Source organism: Cupressus sempervirens, chromosome 5, assembly GCF_028749045.1.
Source record: "Cupressus sempervirens isolate cs-2001-9-10 chromosome 5, ASM2874904v1, whole genome shotgun sequence".
In the NCBI taxonomy this organism is placed as follows: domain Eukaryota; kingdom Viridiplantae; phylum Streptophyta; class Pinopsida; order Cupressales; family Cupressaceae; genus Cupressus; species Cupressus sempervirens.
Genome location: NC_143122.1, coordinates 1,042,715,774 through 1,042,735,434, shown reverse-complemented (window position 1 = coordinate 1,042,735,434; position 19,661 = coordinate 1,042,715,774). Strand labels below are relative to the sequence as shown.

At 35.3% G+C, this 19,661-nt stretch overlaps 1 protein-coding gene across 1 annotated transcript in view; it reads left to right on the top strand.

The window, feature by feature from the left end:
* The window catches only part of LOC149559504 (centromere protein O), a 182,057-nt gene that overhangs the window by 148,588 nt on the left and 13,808 nt on the right, over positions 1–19,661 (top strand). Inside the window, exons 9-11 of the mRNA XM_089833413.1 lie at positions 11,660–11,796; positions 11,930–11,986; positions 12,318–12,415. Of these exons, the coding sequence (XP_089689539.1) occupies positions 11,660–11,796; positions 11,930–11,986; positions 12,318–12,415 (292 nt within the window). The remainder of the gene's footprint in view (positions 1–11,659; positions 11,797–11,929; positions 11,987–12,317; positions 12,416–19,661) is intronic.

Below are 19,661 nucleotides of genomic sequence, written 5' to 3'. Positions count from 1 at the left end.
CTGACTTCAAGGGAGAAGAGTGTATTCATATAGATATAAAGTATCTATCATCAGTTGAAGCAAGCAACATTAGAACAGTTTGAGTGCAGTGGGTTAGTGCTCACAAAAACAACAGTGGGGGTTAGTGCTTCCAATGGGTTGGAGCATGCAAAGTGTGAGATTTGGAGCTTCTAGTGAGTCGGTGCTCATAAACATAGGGGTTGGAGCATCTAGTAGGTTGTAGCCTACAATTTTTTGTAAAATCTGTTTATATAAAGCAATTATTTTGCCGTGGTTTTCTCCTACAATAGGTTTTCACATAAATCATTGTGTCATTGTATTTATATGCACAATTGTTTATTTTAGTATTTGAAGCAATTGTTTGGATAAAAGTTCTAAATTGGCAAAGTGGTTATTATATTGATTAACTCCCCCCCCCACCTCAGTATAATTGTTTGCTCTTCATGGGAAACATGTCCTTAATTGTGACGATGTTAAGACTTTTGAAGTCGACACAAATTCTGATTTGGTTAGCCTCCTTCTTTGGAGAGATGACAAAGGGTGACACCTAGTCTCTTGTCTGATCTTTAGAATTGGTCCCCACGTCAAGCATTTTCTCAATTATTTTCTATACCTTAGCCACATAGTTCTTGTTTATGTGTTATGATCTCTTCCGCACGGGGTGTGCTCCTGGCATGAGGGGGATCGGATGGAGGCACAACTCTGGAGGAACACCCTTCAGGTTCTTGTACGTCCATGCAAATACATCCTTACACTCTTGGAATATCTAGAATGTTGTTGTCTTTAGTACAGGATCCTAGTCATCAACGACGAGGATCATCTTGTGGTCCTCGTCGTTCCTGAGGTTTACTTTTTGTATGCTTAGTTCTTCATATTTGAATACCTTGTTCCTTTCGAACTGATGGGCTAGGGTATCATCCACCCTCACCTTGATGGAATAATCACTGATGTCAAAGGATTTCATGACCATGAACCAAACTATAGATGACATTATCATCAATGTCAAAGGAAATAGAAGATAGGAATTGAATTGTTTAGAATCCAATGCTATATAAGGATGATTGAAGGAATAGGTTGATATGGCAACAAGAGAAACAAATAACAGTAACTATATAATACACCAAGATGAAAAGAATTGAAATACATACACTGCTTAAAGTGAACAGTTACTGTTGGTGTATGACATAAGAAAGGACTGCATACTAATGTAAACATTTATGAGTTTATTAACAGCAAAATGACAAGTCTATATGCCATCCACTCACAATGATATAGTAGGCAGCAGGATTTATGTAACAACCAGTTTCTTACTAACTAAACTAATTTCTATTTCTTATTCACATGACAAAGTTTTCCAATAACGATTTAAACTGAAATAATTCTAATTTTTAATATTGATCTATCCAAAAATTTCAAAAGTTAACAATAACCATTAATCTGCTTGATCAGCTAAAAATAAACACTTAACTAATTCTATATTCCATCCAATTGCAATGAAAGAAAACAAAGTATCTATCTTTTAAGTAAATGACTATTAAACTTGAAAAGAAAATACTAAACTTACAGGTTTTTAAAAGAGAGTACAGATTGTATGTGAAGCTTCCTTAATCAGTTGTCCAAGCTCTAGCATTGGTGAGAGGAGAAGCATTAACATAGGCTTAACCTCCCAACCGCGGACCGTTACTTATCACCACAGGTTCTAATTTAATAGAACGGCCCTCCCTACCCTGAGGTCAGGCTTGGGATGTTCATTGTTCTAGCCATCAGAGTATTCAGGTGGGTTGAGATCCCAATAGTTATCCGACAGAATAACTGAAGTGTCTGGACAACAACAAGATCATTTGTTTTGGCAAGTCTGTCTAATTCCACCCTGGCCAAGGATTTCAAGTGTGGGTTTATAACCCGATCTTCAACCACTCAGGTTGACAACTTATTTCAGAAGTGGAACTTGCATGAGCTAATGCATTAATTTAATGTTTATGTAAAGTTTGCTGATATCATTTTTATATTTTTCTGTTGACAGGTTCATCTACACCTCCTCACCATAATCAGGCCAACCAGCCAGTGATTTCTTGGTGTTTTTAGATTAACTTTATTTGTGTAATTCGCACCTTCATCACCACATTCTGGCATTTAGCTGGGTGATCTCCTTGGTGCTCTCATTTTAGTTATCAGACATTATTTCATAATTTCAAATAAAAAGAAGTAAAGTTTATGATGAACTTCAGAGTTTATTCGTTCTAATACTAAAGATTAGTAAGCTAGAATGTAACCTATTACTTTAAGGCATTCGGCTGATATAAAAGTATTATATTGGACAAGAAGAATTGTGTTCGATTGTGGTTGTTGCCTTACTATAGTATACAAATATAAAAAGGCAGATTTTTAAAAGAAAATTCGTATGGTCTATATCACAAAGGAAACAGCATGCTAGTAATGAATCCTGGAAAACATGGAACTCTAAATGTATAAATTCACAGCTGACTCTGCATAAGCAAGGAAATAAAAAGAAAGATATTAAAATGCCTCCTTACGTGACACACTGTACTGCAGCTTGAAAAAGGCTTTCACTTGACTTTAAGTCATCTCTCTATTTTGAATCCCATGGCGACTGAAATTGCTTTGAATGCAAAAAAAAAAAAAAATTGGTGCTGTTGACACGGTAACAAAGCAAGGGAATTTTGATTATTAGAATCGTGTATGAGAAAAAGGCCGAATATCTGAATGAATGTCGATACACGACAAGGCTTGCATATATTATTTTGAACCGACCTTACGGCTTCCCAACAGTTACAAGATTATACTCCAATTCTTTATTCAATTGGCTAAGAGGAAAATAAAGAAAAGGAGGGAAGGAATTAGAAAATGAAAGAAGATGAAGAGTTTTAAAATAATTAATATTATTTGTATTGTTTTGTTTTCTTAATTAAGTTTATAGGTACATAATGGTAAGGTGGCATTATTGGATTAATGATTCTAATGTAATGGCGCCACTTTATTACTATTTATCTATGATCATAGTTAAGAAAATAAAATAATAATTAAATGATATTATTATTTAATATTTTCTAAAAGGTAAGAACTTATGTTTATTTTGTATTGTTTTTAATATATTGTTTTTTTTTTATAGCTCATGCGGTTCCACTTTGAAATTATGTTGCCAAGTTGTAATAACCTTGCCAGGTGGTTGTTAGATCAAACCTGTCGCCTCTGATGACCGAACCTTATGACCATCCCCTTTTGTCGGCCTCGTTTCGTAATGCTTCCCCTCTCTCTCCGATCTTCATCTTGTAATCATTCAAAACAACATTCTCGCCAAAACATCAATTCAAGATTCATAAATTATTAATTAAAAATCATCAAGTGTTCGTTAGGAATTTCATCAATATCATAATAATTAATATGTACAATGGCTAAAATTAACTGATTCTATTTTACATGATCATGATTAAATTAATACAACGGCTAGAATTAACTAATTTAATTTCATATGATAATTAGATCAATACAATGGCTATAATTAACCAATTCAATTTTCACATGAACATGAAGGAATAAATAATGGCTATAACTAACATTTTATAACAATGGTTGTAATGAACTAATTCAAATTCACATGAAGAAATAAATTGGTTTCAACGGCTATAATCAGTTTAAAATTTTTAGGCCAAAAATTGGGATGTAACAATTTAACTAAGGAAGCAATTGCTTTATTATATATACAATGAGATGTAGGTGGGGCAACAAGCAATGATAAGCACTGGCATATCTACAACAATACAAATACAATCCAAACAATACAATTAGAACCAGCTCTGCATTATTTGATACATGAGTTCATAGTGATTAATATGTTAAATTAAAGAGCAAGTGTATTGGTTATCAAACATACATTTTTGAAGCCAAGGATATTGTAATAACCCCAATCAAGCTCACACAAATAGAACTAAGGAAGTTCGTAACTAGATGCTTCACAACTACAACTTTTGTTTCCAAGAAATTTCACCCTTAATTATTATAGAATTAGAGCCAATTTCCTCTAATCCTAAGAACCTCTACTAATATTGTAATCAGATTTTGCAAGTGCAAAATTCTCAAATTATGGCTTCACAACTGGAAATGAGATTGGGATTCTTAAAGATTTACCAATTTCCCAAATATTGAATATCGAATTGACATTTCTTAACAACAGCCAATACTGAAAGCAATAGCAAAATCTTATTAATTCAAGCTAATGCTGGTACAATATGTAAAATGAGACTAGTGTGAGGAACCTAGAAATAGCTTCCTTTAATTAATTGCAGGCCCTGAAAATGTATCTGTAGCAGCCCAGATATGCAGAAATAAATAACGCACAGCAGCACAATATTGTCATTTAAATCCAGAGAGTTGCATGCCTAGAATAGAGATTTTATGGTATTCAGATTCAGAAATAATACCACTCTAGAATGCAGTTTGAACAACCCAAATAGCAGAGATAAACATGTCAAACAACAGACATTAATGTGGCCTTTGACAAGACTTTAGACCACTAGAATTCAGTGCCTACAACCAGAAATCTAGGCGTGTGAAGAGCCAATGAGAACTTACAGCAAAACTCTGAGAAATGATGCCAAACTCCAGACCCTAGGTGTACCAAAGCATGAGATTTTCTTTAGCTATCAGCCCTCTTCTCAATCAATGGCAGAATATAGATAACCTCCAACTAACATATATCTTCCAAGCCACGTTAAGTACAGTAATGGAAGATGCCAATCAAACTCTAGAAATGCAATACTCCCAGCCACAAAAAATAACAGTAAGGGAGATTAAATTGAATCAGTGATTTAAAAGCACTTCTCAGCTTCCCTTATACCTTGGCAAGGGCAACAAAATTGAGTACCTTAGATTGCCACAAAGGCAACAAAAACAAAGATATATTCAAGCATGCTTTTTTCAACAAAGGGCTTGTATTTATAACCTCCAAATTCCTTTTTGTTGCCAAAATGTAACTTTACTCAAGAAGCTTCACTACACAACATTAATTAGAAGCTTCCTTTAGATTCTCTCACTTGACTTAGCTTAACTAATTAATAAATGACACTTTCCAATGATAACTCAACTCTCAACTTAAGTGAAATTATAAAGTTAAATTATAACTTTATAATAAGCCATTTAATAATTAATAATAATTTGGCCACTAAAAATATAATAACTCCCAAAATACACATCATTTAAATATGTCATCTGAAATAGGAATCATACCTATTATTTCTCCATGTGACCAAATGCACTTTCCAAAAATAGAAAGGGTCCATCTCGATCAACACCAACTTATTACAAATAGTAAGCACACAAAATTAAGCCCAAACGAAGTCTAATCTGATCCAAACGAAGACCATCCTGTCGCTTACTGAGATGTGAAGAAGATAAGACTTTCCCAAGTCAAGCCATTGCCACAAAAGACCCTCTATCCACAATAATTAGTCTACGAGGATCACAATAATAGGCTAATTCTTGAAACCCTGATGCCAACAAAATTGGGGACATTACAAATATTGCTGAAATTCATATGCAATTAACTCCACATTACTTTTGAAAATTTTTGGTCTTCCTTATTCCATTAAAGAACACAAAGAAATAAACAATGAGTTTGCAGAATAAATAAGTTATGAACCAAGAGAAGTGTGAAATATAACACAGCGGTAGGAATATCAATACTATCTAATGATCACGATGAGCCCATGTCATAGAACCACGGTGGAGTCTAGTATGTATGCAGAAATATGAAATTGCCATGCTGCAAACAGCCAGGGAGACCATAATATTAAAAGATCATCAATATGAATGATAAGTCATGATTCAAATATTGGTCAAGGAAGCAACATACATATTAATGCAGAGAGTAAAGCCTGATATATATATATATATATAAGTGCAGAGATATAAAGTTTGTGAGGTGAAACTATCAATAGTTGAAGAATGAACATTTGACGAAAGAAAACAAAGAATACATATATTTATAATAATATGGAGTGCAGATATTATAATAAAGGTTAATAATATTATAAAAGACACAAATTAGTTGGAGTTGTGTTGGAGCCTCTACGGCAGATTAAAAAACCCAGTGTTTGAATGGAGGAAATATGCAATGATATAAGCAGAAGTATATTACAGCGATAAACTTGCATGCAGAAAAGAATAAGGAAGTTGCTGATGAAAACAAATGATATTGAAATGATGAAGTCTACAACTAACACAAATAAGTCAAGCAATGAGAGTATTCTCAGCAGTGGTGACAGTATAAGCGATTTGAATCTACTCTTGTTCACAGCAACAATATGAAGAAGATAATCATTAAAAGAGATGCAAATTTCCAGTGAGCATAAGATGACAATGGCGGGAAATGATGACACCTGTATACAGAGATGACTATTCTATACACAGGAATTGCTGAAAGCCGCAAAACAATGTCAATGGAATTAAAATTACGAAAATTCCCAGCACTGAATAAATGGTGATTATGGTTGAACAGGCAGAGACGGCAATGGAATAAACCCATTTTGTCTTCTCCATGTGCACCCACGATATATGCAGTGATGCACAAACAGCAAAAAGAGTAATCATGTCATGAGATGAGTAGAATATGTGGAAATGGTGGTAGTAAAACATAGATATAAGCATTATTTAATTTTATGTAATGGATATTAGAAGAAAAGTTGTAAAAGAAATTAATTAAAATGAAGAAGTATCTTTTCAAGAGACATAACTCAATAACAAGTGAGCGGGAATAGAAATATGAGAAAATAGTGAGCTGTAAATGAATATATTAATGCAGATATAAAGGAGATATATGTGCAGATATAAAAGTAAAATATAAGCAGATGCAAAGGAGGATTTGTGCATAGACATAAATAAGACATATATGCTGGTAAAAGAAGAGGAAGCAAATACAAATTAAGAAAAGAGAAATATAAAGAAGAGAATAAATAATTGATTAAATTATCCATCATCCGTCGAACTAAGCAACATTTCTGGGGTGGAACAGAAGTTTGGGTGCGATGGGTTGGTGCTCATGAAGACAGTAGTGGGGGTTGGTGCTTCCAGTAGGTCGGAGCTTACAAATTGTGGGAGTTGGAGCTTCCAGTGAGTCGGTGCTCATAAACATAGAGGTTGAAGCCTCTAGTAGGTTGGAGCCTACAAATCATTGTACAAGAACAATTTATATATAATGTCGTGGTTTTCTCCCTCATTGGGTTTCCATGGCAATCATTGTGTTATTTGTTCATGTGCATAATTATTGATTTCAACATTTAAAGTTATTCGAGCAATTATTTGGATAAAAAGTTTCAAATTGACAATGATGTTATTATATTGATTCTCTCCCCCTCTTAGTATTATATGTGTTTCTTCACACCTCACCTTCATTGTATTGTCCATAATTTGGAGGGATTTCCTCGACTTAAATCACCATAATCTCTAGCACATTGCAACTGGGGTGAAACACTTCAAAGTCCTCCATTTGCTAGTGAAATAATCCATTTAGTGAACAAGTTTCATATTTTGAGCAATTCCCTAGCTTTAATAGTCCATCATTGGGTTCCATCCCTCTGTTAGTGTACTCCCCTTCATCCGATTCAGAGTTTGATTCTAATTTTTAGCTCACTATCCAGTTTCGGAGTTTGGTGACATATTACTTCCCTTTGCTCTCTATGGACAAGGTGTTCTGTGATGAGCCGCCCTTTGCTAAGGAGGGATTTGTATCTTTTCTTCTTGAGGGAAATGACCACAAAGTCAAGGAAGAAATGTTGGGTCCCAGTTATTACTTTCTAGGCTATTAGCATCCTAATTGGCTTTATACCATGTTGGCCGACACCTACCAAGTGTAAGGTTGGTGACCACAGTGTTGGTTTGTTGAGGGTCTTCCATTTCTCCTTTGGGAGCACATTTATTCAAGACCATCCACAATGGTGTTGGTCAGGGTTTGACCTCTATGTGTATCACCAATATTGGTGATTGCCACCTTCAATTGTGGTAATCTCTCTAGTAGGTCTTTTACTCTAACTGGGACTATTGCCTATAACATCTGCCAGGTATAATGTTGGCTTTCGATGCTGACCGTACAGGGGCACTAGTTGTGTCATGTGTCTTCCTTTATTTTGCGTCCATTTCTTGTTCTGTCTTTGTTTTGGTTTTTTTGAACCTCTCCTCTTTACGTGGATTAGGGTATGTGGCTTTCTTGTCTTGTAGTCTCATAATTGCAAGGATGTGTTACTTCTATCATGTTTACCGCCTTCCCCTTAAGACAACCAACATCCTTGTGGTTGCCAAAACCACACCATTTGCCTTAGAAGACTTCCAACACCTTGTTCACTGTGGCAGTATTGCACAAAGTGACCCCTTTTGCTGCACTTGTGACATTGTATCATGGATCGTCCCTTCATATCGTAGGCCCGATCTGCCTCGTTCTTTCCTTTGTGGGTATTATATATTTCCTCTACCACCTTGTCATCACAGAGTAACTTGAATCTTGCTTCGAAGGTTTGCTTTAGGTCCTTCCGAGTTGTTTCATATGCCGCTAGAAGGTCCATAGACCAATCAATTGCTATAACTCTTAAGGTCGTTAGATAAACTTTCAACTATTAGTCCTCATTGTCTTGACCCCCTACCTCCCAAACGGTTATGCATGTCTTGTAGTGTTATGTTAGGTCCTTCGATCCATCCACATTGAATTTGGCAAGCTTTTATTTGTTGGGGTTGTTCATTATTTTCTTCCTACAATTAAGACCTTGTTTTATTGGACTTAGGTGGATTGGTTACTCTTATATGCCCTTGCACACCTTTTGTACTACCAAGCATGCACAAGTCCTCTTCCTTTCCACCTTCCTCATCATTCCCCTTTGATGGTAATGACATTCCTTCTTCCAAGAGTTTCAAGTTCTATTCTCCCAATCTTGGCTCTTTGGATATGGAAAGGTTTCAAATGCCTCGTTGGGTACTTTCGAATAGGTTTACTACCTCTCCTTCCAAGCCCTTTTCTTCACTATTGACTTCCTTAGTGCTTTGATGACTTTGTCTGTATGGAATCATTTGTCCAAATGTTCGTGTCACACCCTTGTGGTGCTTAGGGGATATCTGGTAGGAGTAGCTCTCTTGCAATGTCTTTCCACTCTTACTGTATTAGGTGGTGGTCCCTCGTTGGCATGTATACGGGTATTGTTCTGGTTGTTTGCAAGACTAAGAGAGCTTCCCACAAGTTGTTGTAGCTGTTTTTGTCTCTCGGCTTGTTGGACCGTAGAGACCTCCATACCAAAGTTTCTACTTCCTCGGACTGTGTTTCTTTCCTCATACACCTTCTGTCTTTATTTGGCAGAAGGGGCATTAATTTTGGTTGCATGAGGTGTGGTGCCTACTTGTGTTGCTTGGTTCTTCCTCCCCTTTGTTTCTCTGTTCGTATCGTTGGAGTCTTTGCTGTCTATGATGTCCTCTTTCCCTTGCCTTGCATTTTTCTTGGACTTCCACCAATGCGCAAGCCAAAAATCTTGGAAGGCTACCCAAAAAATCATATATTGGATCGCTTATTATGACTTCAACATGTACAGTGCTAGGGGAGGCCGCTCTCTCTCAAACCTTCTAGTGCATGTACTCGTCAACCGACATGTCCCAATCCTCTATCAATTGGTCCTCTCAGGTCACATCGGTATTGTTCTCGATATCACTATCAGTTATTAGGACTTGTTGGTCAAAGCAACAACTCATTATACTGCCATCTTGCCTATTCTACTTCCTCAAACCTCTAGGTTTGGACATAGGTAATGATACCAAAATGTTAGATGCCTAGTTCTAACTAGATTATATAGTGCATCCAATATTAACTATTCAGCAATGTGGTAATCTACACTATAATTGATAATAAGAATAGGTAGAGATTACACAAAAGCATATAACATGTAATTGGGTAGAATGATAGTTTATTCACAGCATAATTGTTCCAACCTTGACACCCAGAATTGTCCCAATTCCCCTATGAATAATGCTCCAAGTTGGTTAACGCTACCAACCATAGCACCATTTCATAACAATTAATCTATTAACTTTCCCTTAACTAATAAAACTGCTATTGATCACCTCTAGGAGCTTTGAGGCTTATCATTTTCTTCATTACTTATACTTTTAATAGTTCTTAGGGGGAATATTGGTAAGCATGTTTTCGACCTTTATCCTTGATGACAAATAGGGAGAGATAAGTAGAATGTTTATTTGACAATGTTTTGTACAAAATTTTGAAATGTATAGTAATGTTTTGGTTCTTTCAGTTAGGGGGAGTTGGACATGAATAATATCTTAATGAAACATTTTTGTTGGCTATTTTTCATCAATGACAAAGGGGGAGATTGTCAGAAATATATGTTTGTTTGTCATTGATGTCAAACATTATGGTCTGAAGTTGTTTTCTTTGCTCAAACACTATGGTTTCAAGGAACATGTTGGAGATGCGCTTAAGTATATTTGGTGGTTTGGATAAGTTTGAAAGAAGGGAGTTTGTCTGGAAGAAGTAAGGTTGTATGCTAAACATGATAGTGCTACATAATAGTGGAAGACAGTTATTTGTTCTGGAAATCATACAAGAATGATGTGGTCCGAAAGTTATTGGTTGAGTCACAAAAATATGCAATTGAGGATGAAAGTTGTTCAATTGCGTTTTTTGGAAGTTTTTAACTTCGGAATAGATGTTGAAGATGTGTAGATGTGATGTGTATTGGATGTGGAAATGTGATTCCAGTTTTGGTCTTGGTTTTGGTGTTTCCTGGTGATCTGGAATAAATGTTACCAAGTGATGTAGTTATGATCAATTTGTGTTCTGGTCCGGATATGTGTTGTGATGGCTTTTGACATGGAGATTGGATTTCACCATAGCATGTGGAGGTCTATATACAACTGGCACGTGATATGGTTCTCTAGGTAGTGTGATGCTACATGTTTGAGATGAATATGGACGTTGTTCCAATGATTGCAAATTTGGTATTCGGCAATGTGTAATGTTTTCATGGCTCCTCTCTCACGGAGTGGATCATGCTTCATGTTTTTGGTCCGAGTATTGTATTTAATGTTTATCGCTCATCAGGATAAGTTCATGTTATGTGTGACCTATGTTTTAGTTTGGATGTTCATGGCTAATGGAATATTCACATTTAGGCTTTCCTCTAGTCAGGCCTTTATCATTTTTTTCTCAATTCTTAGCTTTCAAAGGCTAGAATTTTTTTTTTAACCCTAATAGCTTTCTATTGCAATTGGATGCATGCATATTCCAATTGAACTATTTTAAAAGTTTGTAGATATTGATCTATTAATTATTTCACTTTTCTTGAAATCCCCATTATTTTGCATAAGGTTAATATTTGGAACATTAGTGACTTTCTTTCATGTTATATTGCTGCTGCATTTTACAATTTCCATTGTCACTAACTACCATCTCTTTATTTTTAAATGTCCTATGCAATGCAATAATGAGCACTGTTGTTGGAAATTCTGATGGATTTGTTATTGAGAGTTCCATAATGCTTAGTCCTGCAAATATAATCTAATTTTTATTTATTTGCTGCTCTTTCATTGTGCTTTCTATTGGGAACTGTTGGTTTGGATGTGAACTTCGAGTAATATTTGTTTCATTTCAATACAGGAGAACACTGCGACATTTATTATTGTATTCTAGGGAGCAAATCTTTTCTGGAAAAAATGCGTGTTGTTGAACACACCATTCCTTATTATATACCCATAACTGATGCAGAAGATAAATTCCTTTCCTCGGATCCAATGGCATGTTTCTTTTACATTAATTACATCCTTTATCAAAGTTTAAAAACGATTATTAGCAAATTTCCATTTTGTAGAAAGAAGAGGCTTCTATTTGCAAATTTAACAGTTACCAATGCGGCTTCTCTTTCTACAGAGGTTCATTGACTATGTTGGAGAAATGCTGCAAGCATATGTAGATCGAAGAGAGCAGGTGGGTTTGGAATTGAAGTATTATATATGATCTTTTTAATTTGATAGAATAAACAGGACATCTAGGTCATATACATTTAAAATATATTATGGGGTAAATTATCTGTTTTATTATTGTTATTTTCGCTATTTTTCTAGCAATTACCATTGAGAGAAACTTTATTAGGCATCATATAAATTGACACCCAAGATGTTAAATTGGCTTTGAAAATCTGTAAGGAAGGTCATCTACCATGGTTTGTTATATTGCTATTTCAGTTTGGAATTTTTTTTCAAAACCGTAATATGATTTTGAAGCATATATAACTCATTAAATTATGATTGAATTTTAGGTTCGTCTTCTCAAGGAGTTATATGGTAACCAGATTGGAGAGATTTATACTACCTTGTCTTACAATATGATTATGTTTGTGATGGAGGAATCTAATTTGTGAGTAAGATCTTTGATTTTATCTTTGTTGTTTTGTAAGTTTATTTGATATTATCTTTGTTGTTTTATAAGTTTGTTTGATATTATCTTTAACTGAATACTTTTGAAAACCATTTTGAGTGTTTTTATTGGGTAAGATATATATTGATTAAAGTAATTGGTTCCTTGGATTTGCTATTCTCACTTTAAAGCTGATTGTATGAACTCGCTAGTTGAGATTCTAATTTTTCAATCGCCACCTAAGCTTCTAAACATGTTCAAACATCCATCAGATTAGTGCATGAGTGCATTCAGGAATCTAAATATTCTTTCTGTATGTTAAAGTCGAGTAGATTTTGCATTATGACTGCATTACAGCGAGCGTAGTATTCTAATCTGAATATATGCAAAATTGCATGTTTATTAATGTGATTTTGTTTTCAAGCTGATAGAATGACAGTGTCATGCATGTAAAATTTATTTTAACCTAACTTGATTGAAAATTATCACTAGTGAGTCACTTGCAATTATTATTTTGCATATGTACTGGTTTTAAAGGTTCAAAATAGTTATGTTTTAGGAGTATATGGTCATAATTGTTTACCCTGGTGGGGATAATAGAAGTTAATGCATAAATACAGAGTAAGATATTGAACAAAAAAATATAAAGAACTTAGAGATGATTCATATTCATTAATTACCACACATATGATTACATCCATAATAATCAACATGCCCTTTCAAATGAAGAGGATTCATACATATAGTACTCGAGGGGGTGCGAGGCGAACTGTTACACTCGTATAATTTCCCTCGGTTATGCCAAACTACCTAACTACCCAATTTCCCGACATCATCATCCCCTCCAAAAAGAAAGTCGTCTCTAGACGACAATATACAAAATTTCGGAGCGGAAACACAAAATAGGGATGATGTTTTACATTCATACATCAAAGAAAATAATTAAGATAAAGTAGAGGTGGCGTCCCTGGAACTATGCTAGAGGGTTTAGCCTCGTTTGAAGCTAGTACACCTGTTATGTTCGGATGTGCAAATCTGCTTGTAGCTTTGAGTTCTCCATTGCCCCCTTCAACATAATTGGAACATCTTTTACTTCAGCCTCCTTCTGCTCACGTGATACTTGGGCCTTAGCTAATTGTGCCTCTATGACAAACTTCTCCTGTGTGAGCTAAGCCAACTGTGTCTCTGCCGCAATCTTTGTTAGAAACAATAGTCCGCTAATATAACTGAGTAAACAACAACCATAAAGAGATGCACATAAACAATTACACTTGATATGTTGACTAGGGAAACCCTTAATTAGAGGGAAAACCTTGGTGGGAATGATGCCCACAAAATGATGTACTAATATGAATATTCCTTGTTAGAGGATGGACCGTGTTAGGAGTTTGTTACAACATTTAGCACAAAGAGTCCCTGTTAGGAGACTTTGGAATCCCTGTTAGGAGATTCCAACTCTGTTAGGAGTTGTGGAAGGCAGCTGAACCCATTGTCCAAACAGCTTTAGGATCAGATCAATGAACTCACTGTCCAATTGACCTTGATACTATTCCTTTCAGAATAATAGATGTGTAATAGGCTTTTACTTCAGTCTTTGTCCAGTATGTTGGACTCCTTCACCTTCAGATCATGCAATCAGATTTGGAATTCTATGATTAGTAACAGTAACCCTTAAGGTCACTTACACGCATTAGTATGTCACTTTGCTCTGCTGCTTATAATTCGCAAGTCTTCTTCGCTTCCATATCTAAAATATGGAAAACATCTTTCCTTTATACCACACTTAATTAATAAATCCTTGAGTTGGCCTCATACTTGATTATCATATGTTAATTAAATGAAATACAAATTTAACTAATGCTGTCGGCTCATAGTTATACACAAACTTTCACATGTGTGCCTTCGGTACATGTGCACTCTTTGACATCATCCATGATCAGTAAACTATCTCCATTTCACTGTGCAACCCTTCACTGCAATTGTAACGAGCTGTAGCAATCATGCAATATGAACTGCTTTCATGATACTCTATTTCTAAACAGTGCTTTGTAAATCAATCATATCTTCCAAACATTGTCGATTCAGGTTTTGTGCACTTGCCCATGTAGCAAATACACAATGTAGTATGTGCTGGTAACTGTGCATAAGCAGATAAGTAATATAATGTCCTTAATACAAAAATCATAGTGTGCTGCTCTGTCAGTCTTTTACAAACTTATTACTATGTTGTCATCGATGACGAATACAGTTATAAATAGATCATAACAATGTTCTGCAATGCTCCCTCATAGCATCAACATTCATGCTAACAATCTCCCTCTTTGGCATTGATGGCAACATAGATGAAAAGCATCTAGTTCCAAGAATACCAACAAGTCTCTTCATCAATCAAATCTTGCTTCATGCAAATCCTTTATTGCAACACTTCTCCCCCATAGTACAATGTTTTTCATGCCATACTTCTCCCCCATTGACATCAATGTCAAAGATGGTACACAAATGGTTCAATTTTCTTGAACATCTAATCAGCACAACCACAAGCCGATTTGTTGCTATACAATTTTGTATATAAATCCATAAACAACTCAAGTGTCTAAAGGCACTGTTGTATACCAATTACCAATTACCAATTACCAAGAGTCCTTTGCTGACTCTGTTCACTACAGACACTCCCCCATTGAGGAAGCATCAACATTCAGTCTAGTCTAACAATGATGCTATGTACCCTGGACTGATGCACTTTTGCATCTTTTATTCTGAAATAGGCAGGGGCATATCCCCAAGCATACCTCTTAGGTATTCAAATGTCCTTTGTTAAGGCCTTTGTGAAAATGTCTGCAATCTGTTCCTTAGTGTTAATGTACTCCAGTCTGATTTCTTTCTCTGCAACTTTTTCTTTCAACACATGATACTTCATAGAGATGTGCTTAGTCTTAAAATGCAAAATAGGATTCTTAGACATGTTAACTGTGCTTGTATTATCACAATAAATGATAACAGGTTCTTTAAATGTAATTCCAATATCCTTCATTATTTGCTTCATCCATATGACTTGATTACAGTTGTTCGCTGCTGCAACATATTCTGTCTCTGCAGTGCTTTGTGAGGTGCAATCTTGCTTCTCGCTGAGCCAAGAAACCAATCTTCCACCAAGAAAGAATGCTCCTCCATTGGTGTTTTTTCTATCATCCCTATCTTTAGCCCAATCAGCATCAGTATAAGTGCAAAGAGTAAAGTCATTACTTCTATCATACCAAATGCCATAATCAGATGTCCCTTTTAGATATCTGAATATCCTTTTTACTGTTGCGTAGTGATATTCTTTAGGATCAGCCTGAAATCTTGCCACAATTCCAACCGCATTTGCTATATCAAGTCTACTATGAGTCAGATACTGTAATCCTCCAATCATAGATCTGTATTTCTTTTGTTCGACAGTAGGTGTCTCATCCTTGCTTAATAACTTGTGACCAGTTACCGTAGGAGTTCTAACAAGTTTATAGTTTTCTAGACCAAATCATTTTAGCAAATCTTTTAAATACTTTGTCTGAGAAATAAAGATTCCTTCTTTGCTTTGAACAATTCGCAATCCTAAGAAAAATTTCATTTCCCCTATCATGCTCATCTCAAACTCTATTCTTCATATCTTCTGAGAATTTGTTACTGGCTTCATCATTTCCTCCAAAAATGATATCATCAACAAATACAATAATTATCAGCAAACCATCTTTTGTTTCTTTCAAGTACAAGTTACTATTTGTTGTTCCTTTAGCAAATCCAAGCTTTGCTAAGTATTTATCTATTCTTGCATACTAGGTTCTAGGTGCTTGCTTTAATCCATACAAGACTTTCTTTAATCTGCAAACCATGTCCTTCTCTTTTGTCAAAGGAAATCCTTCTGGCTGCTCAATATAGACTTGTTCTTCAAGTTCTCCATTCAAGAATGCTGAGTCAACATCCATTTGATATACTTTGAAATTTTTATTTGCTGCATATGCCATGAACATTCTAACTGCATCTATTCTTGCTACAGGTGCATATGTTTCCTTATAGTTAATTTCTTCTTGCTGTGAGTAACCTTTGCATACTAGTCTTGCTTTGTTTCTTATTACTTCTCCTTGTTCATTCATCTTATTTCTGAATACCCATTTTGTACCAATCACATTTTTGTCATTGGGTCTAGGAACCAATCCCCATGTGTCAATTTTTATTATCTGTTGAAGTTCTTCTTCCATTGCTTTCACCCAATGATCATCCTTGATTGCTTCATCTGCACTTTTTGGTTCTATTTGACATATTAGGCATGATTATTCATTGATTCTGCTTCTTGTCATTACTCCTTTTTCTTTACTTCCTATTATTTGATCAGCGGGATGATTTCTCATTACATTCTTATTTGGGGTAGAAGTTACTGCTTCAATTCTTATTTTAGGTACTGTGCTTTGTTCTTCTCTTACTTCTTCTATTTGCACATTATCTTGTAAGTCATTGTTAGTCTTGAGAAATAGTTCATTGCGTCTGTTGGTTATCCCAGAATAATCATCTCCATGAGAGTTATAATCCATCATCTTTTCCTCAGTGCCAAACTTTACATCTATTTTTTTCATTTGTGCACTCTACTATAGTTTTTCTTCTATAGTTGAAACATCTGTAAGCTTTACTTTTTAATGAATAGCCAAGAAACATACCTTCATCGCTCCTTGGATCAAACTTACCGATATCATCATCTCTTTTGATGTAGCATTTGCTTTCAAATATCCTGAAATATTTGACTGATGGTGAGTGACCATACCATAACTCATAAGGTGTTTTCTCCATACCTTTTCTAATTTGTAATCTGTTCAGTGTATATACTGCTGTATTGACTGCCTCTCTCCAAAAGGTTTTTGGTACATCATTCTCAAATAACATAGCTCTTGTTGCTTTAGCAATTGATCTGTTTCTTCTTTCAGCAATCCCATTTTGCTCAAGTGTATGGGGTGAGGATAGCTGTCTCCTGATACCATGCTCTTTACCATAGATATTAAATTCTCTTCCTCTATTTGATCTTAAGCTTTTGATTTTAACTCCAGATTCATTCTCTACTTTGTTCTTGAATATCTTGAATTTCTCAAATGCTTCTGATTTTTCCTTAAGAAAAGCTGCCCACATTATTCTAGTAAAATCATCAACAAAAATCATAAAATGCCTTTCTCCATAGAATCCTCTTTTTCTTGTAGGACCACTTAGATATGTATCAACTAATTCCAGCTTTTGTGTAGTACCAAACTGCTTGCTAGGAAATGAATCTTTCTTCTTCTTAGCCAAGATACATTCCTTACAAATAATGTCAGTGGGCTTAGTGATCTTAGGTAAATCTCTCACAGCAAGTGTATTACTGGCTTTCACAATGTTATCAAAGTTAATGTGACAAAATCTTCTGTGCCATAACCAACTGTTGTCAACTTTAGCTACCAAACATATTGTTTCAGTGGAGTTTAACTGAAATACATTATCTCTAGTTCTTGTGCCAGTACCAAGTAGTTTTCCTTGTTCTTGATGATGCATGTGTCATTACCAAACTGCAATTGGTAACCTTTTTCCATAAGCTGTCCAAACTTAACAAGTTATGTTTCAATCCATCAACAAAATAAACATCATCAGCATTTTTTTTACCATCTAGTGTGATAGATCCAATTCCTGTAATGTGGTAGGCTGCATTGTTCCCTACTTTGACAATTCCTCCATCATGGCTTCTGAATTTGACAAATTTGCTCATATCACCAATAATGTGATGTGAACAACCACTATCAATGATCCAATCTTTCCTTTCAACTTGTGAGATCAGTGCACTTTCTTCTCTGATTTCTTTGTCAAGATCATCCTCTTTTATAGCTACGAATCCTAATTCATCTTCACTTCTGTTTTGATCAGATTCTTCTTCTTCTTCTTCTTCATTAGCAATTAAACAATTTCTATGTCTTCTAGATTTGAATCTCCCTTATATTTTCTTTTTCTTTTAGGACTCTTAGATGCATAATGACCATATTTATTACATGTCCAACATTTAAAGATATTCTTACCATCTTTTTCTCTTTCCACAAGAAGAGCCACTCCTTCCTGGATCTTTTCCTCAATAGACTTGCTGCTGCTAGCAATGTCTCCTTGTGCTTTTGTGTTCCTTGCCAGACCTGGTTTCATATTAAAGGCACTAAATGCTGTCTCAACTTTTGCTAATTCTCCAGATTGTTTTAGATCGAATTCTTCAGTGTCCAATCTACCAAACAATGTTTCTTTGGTGAAATTAGTGGTGCAAGGTAACATTACCCGAATCATCTGTGTTATTATCTTGAAAGGTGGTGTCAGACTTTTCAAGATCTTCCGTATTACTTCATCATCAGACTTCTTTCCACCAAGAGATGTGATTCCTGCAACAATCTCAGATATTCAGCCAATATATGTTCTTATAGATTCATCTTCCATCATCTTAGCATTTTGGAATGCGAAATACAGATTTTGTAATCTAACTCTTTTTGCATGTGTATCACCCTCATAATTAGCTTCTAAGGTTTTCCAAATTTCATGAGATGTTTTGAGTTGTTTTACCTGGCTATACTCACTTTTAGGTAGAGTAGACAGTATTGCTTCTCTTGCCCTTGTGTTGCACATATATACTTCTCTTTGTTCCTCGGTACAACTTTCAAGATTGTCTTCTTCTGCAATGTTTTTAGGTGCTTTGGTTACAAGCCAATATCTTGGACCCATGCACAAGAGATGAGTCTTCATTTTATCCTTCCAACTGTCGTAATTTGTGCCATCAAATCTCAGACTTTCCTTTCTAAACAAATTTGCCATGGGTCTCCCAAAGTTGTTAAAACTTTTTCTTCAAGGACCTAAGGCTCTAATACCAATTCTTAGAAACAATAGTCTGCCAATAAAATTGGGAGGGGGGTGGGGGGGTGAATCAGTTATATGAGAATTTAAACTTTTAACCTCTTAAACAATCTTGACCATTCAAAGAAAACAACTATAAAGAGATGCACATAAACAATTACACCAGATATGTTGATTAGGGAAACCCTTGATCAAAGGGAAAACCCCGATGGGAATGATGTCCACAAAATGATGTATTAATATGAATATCCCTTGTTAGAGGATGGACCCTAGTAGGAGTCTATTACAACATTTAGTACAAAGAGTCTCTATTAGGAGACTTTGAATCCCTGTTAGGAGATTGCAACCCTGTTAGGAGTTGTGGAAGGCAACT